We start from the raw sequence: 2,441 nt of genomic DNA on the forward strand, positions 1-2,441 counted from the left end.
GGGGGGGGGGACCAGAAAACCTGCTTAAGCCTTTTATAATTTAACTTTAAGTCAACGGCGTTTCTTTTAATCGGTGAGCCCCCGGCCCACCCACACGGCCCCCTGGTGTCCGCACACAGAAGCTCAGGCAGGACATCTGGTAGCCAGGAGCCTCGGGACAGCCCCCACAGCGCGCATGAGCCCCTCCTCTCTGCCAGGCAAGTCCTGGGCCCCGGGGCTGAGGCAAGGAGCAGGTCAATAATGAGCCTCCTCAGTCCCGGCGAAGGCTGGCGTGCACAGTCCATGGACTACTGCAGGACAGCAGGACCATGACGATGCAGAGAGTGCCGCATGGGACACACAAAGTGGAGCCTCCCCAAGGCCCCACTCAGCCCGAGGTCTGAAGAGCAGGGGCAATGCAAGGGACAGCTGTGAAAACAGCAGAGCAAAAGCCCTGGGGCAGGAACCGGCCTAGGACGGAATCCTGCAGTACAGCTGGGGGCAGGGGTGCTAGCGTCCCTTACTCGCACAACCCTATACAGAGGAGAAGCGCTCCTTCACCACCCCGGCAAAGCCCACACCAGGCACACCAGGTCCTCAGCCACCGGAGCAGCTCCCTAGAGGCCAACCTGGCCAAACAATGGCCCACTGTGACCCCAGGGCGCTCCTGCGGGAAGGGGCTGTGCGGGGAACTCAGACAGGAGGCTGCAGGCAACCAGGGTATCCCACCCCCACCTGTGCCTCTGCCAGGCCCCCTAGCCCACGCACGCTGCCGTCACACACGGGATTCCTCCGTCCCCAGACAAGTAGGTTTTCCAGAGGAACTTGCATTCAAACAGGGTCACCTGACAAAAATGGGACCTCGAAGGAACACACCGGACCGAAATAAGCGCCTGGCCCGTGGCTGCCGGCACCCACTCTGCTGACGGACAGGATGGAACGGCAAGCGGCCTTCAGCTGTAACTCCCTCTGATGGGGGACACACACCCTGGGACCCGGGGATCAGGGGACAAAGGGGTCCTCCTCAGGACCTGGCCAGGAACGGGCATGAGCGCTCCCTGTGTGCCCCAAGACTAAGCAGGACAGAGATCCGTCACTGTCGCTCCTGGATCACAAAGTCCAACTCTAGTGGAAAGATAGAGGACTTGACCCAGACCCTTGCATGATACAAGGAGCCCCGGGGAGTCTGGGGTGCCCAGGAAAGCTGGCAGGGCTGGCAGAAGCCACTTCCGTAGGCCCGTCCCCCCCAGCACCCAGCCTGCACCCCCCAGGCTTCGGTGAAGGGGGAGGCCCCTGGACAGCACTTTCCAGCGGCGGCGGGGAGGGGGGCTGCCGGTGCACAAGGCGGGCCGGCACTGTGGACATCGGCCCGTGGACACGGCCGCCACAGGAGCCGGGAGACAGGTTCAGCGGCTCCCCAGACCCCTCACTGCCCACAGTCCACCCTGTTGGCTCTCCCACGAAACCACTGATGGGGCAGGGGGCGGGGAGACCACAGGGTCAGCTGAGTGTGAAGTGCTGCGCGCAGAAGTCGTCCTGCTGGCCCAGCAGACCCCGAGCGGGGATGAACTCCAGCGGTACGGACCCCTGGCCCTTCTTCTTCAGGTCCCGCTCAAACACCTGCAAGGCACAGGCAGATGACACGCCCGTACCGTGAGGTCCCTGCACTCCAGCCACCCAGGCCCCAGCGGCCCCCCGGCCCTCACCTCGAATGCTGTGAGCTCCAGCAGCGGGGCGATGCTGACCTCGGGCACAGACAGCGCCTGGTTGATGACGCTGGCAGCCTGGGACACCTCAGGGTGGTAATGCCGCTGGAGGGCCTATGAAGCACGTGATGTCACCTCCCCCGGCCCCGGACACCGGCCCAGGCTCAGGTCGGGCGGGGACGCGGCAGGGAGAGTGACGCGTCCGCCAAGCTCACCTGCAGCTCCCACAGCGAACTCTCCAGAGCTCGGCTCTTGGCGGGGTCCTCCTCTTCGGGGTCATAGGGGTCGGCATCCAGCTCTAGGAACGAGACCAGGCCCTACTCCACAACTGGCCCTGTGGACTCGCTGCTGGGGGCAGGCCCCCCGGGCTACCCAGCCCCCGCACTCACCCGGGCCCAGGGGGCGGTGCACGAGGACGCGGCAGGCGGGGTGTCGGCGCAGCAGGTCACAGATGAAGGGCAGGACCATGAGCAGGGCCTCAGGGGGCGCGGTCAGGGCCAGGCGGGACAAGCGCTTGGCGAAGGCAGCCACCAGGTAGGCGGGCAGATGGCTGGGTGGGACAGCGGGTGTGAGTGAGACCCCCTCGCCCAGCACCTCGGTCCCTGCTCTGGGTCTCAGCCCCACCCCAGCACTCACGAGGACGACAAGAAGAGATCGGCCAAGTGGAAAAACCGGGCCCGGTACTTCACGTGAAAGACGGATGGGTCCAGGAGACCATAGAGCTTCCGGTAGAAATCAGGGTACTCGCTGGGGGGG

General features: G+C 65.1%; 1 protein-coding gene across 1 annotated transcript; it reads right to left on the minus strand.

The window, feature by feature from the left end:
* Nucleotides 1-17: 17 nt before the first annotated feature.
* On the minus strand, nt 18-2,437 carry LOC111140555 (nucleolar complex protein 4 homolog; the record flags this gene model as incomplete). The annotated part of the gene is made up of 5 exons (XM_022492770.1): nt 18-1,599; nt 1,686-1,799; nt 1,901-1,983; nt 2,075-2,235; nt 2,322-2,437. Coding segments are annotated over 5 exons (594 nt in total), but the record flags the coding sequence as incomplete, so codon positions are not given.
* Nucleotides 2,438-2,441: the final 4 nt, after the last annotated feature.

The sequence above is a fragment of the Enhydra lutris genome, unplaced genomic scaffold (assembly GCF_002288905.1).
Source record: "Enhydra lutris kenyoni isolate GAN:26980312 unplaced genomic scaffold, ASM228890v2 scaffoldscaffold3288, whole genome shotgun sequence".
Taxonomy (NCBI): Eukaryota; Metazoa; Chordata; class Mammalia; order Carnivora; family Mustelidae; genus Enhydra; species Enhydra lutris.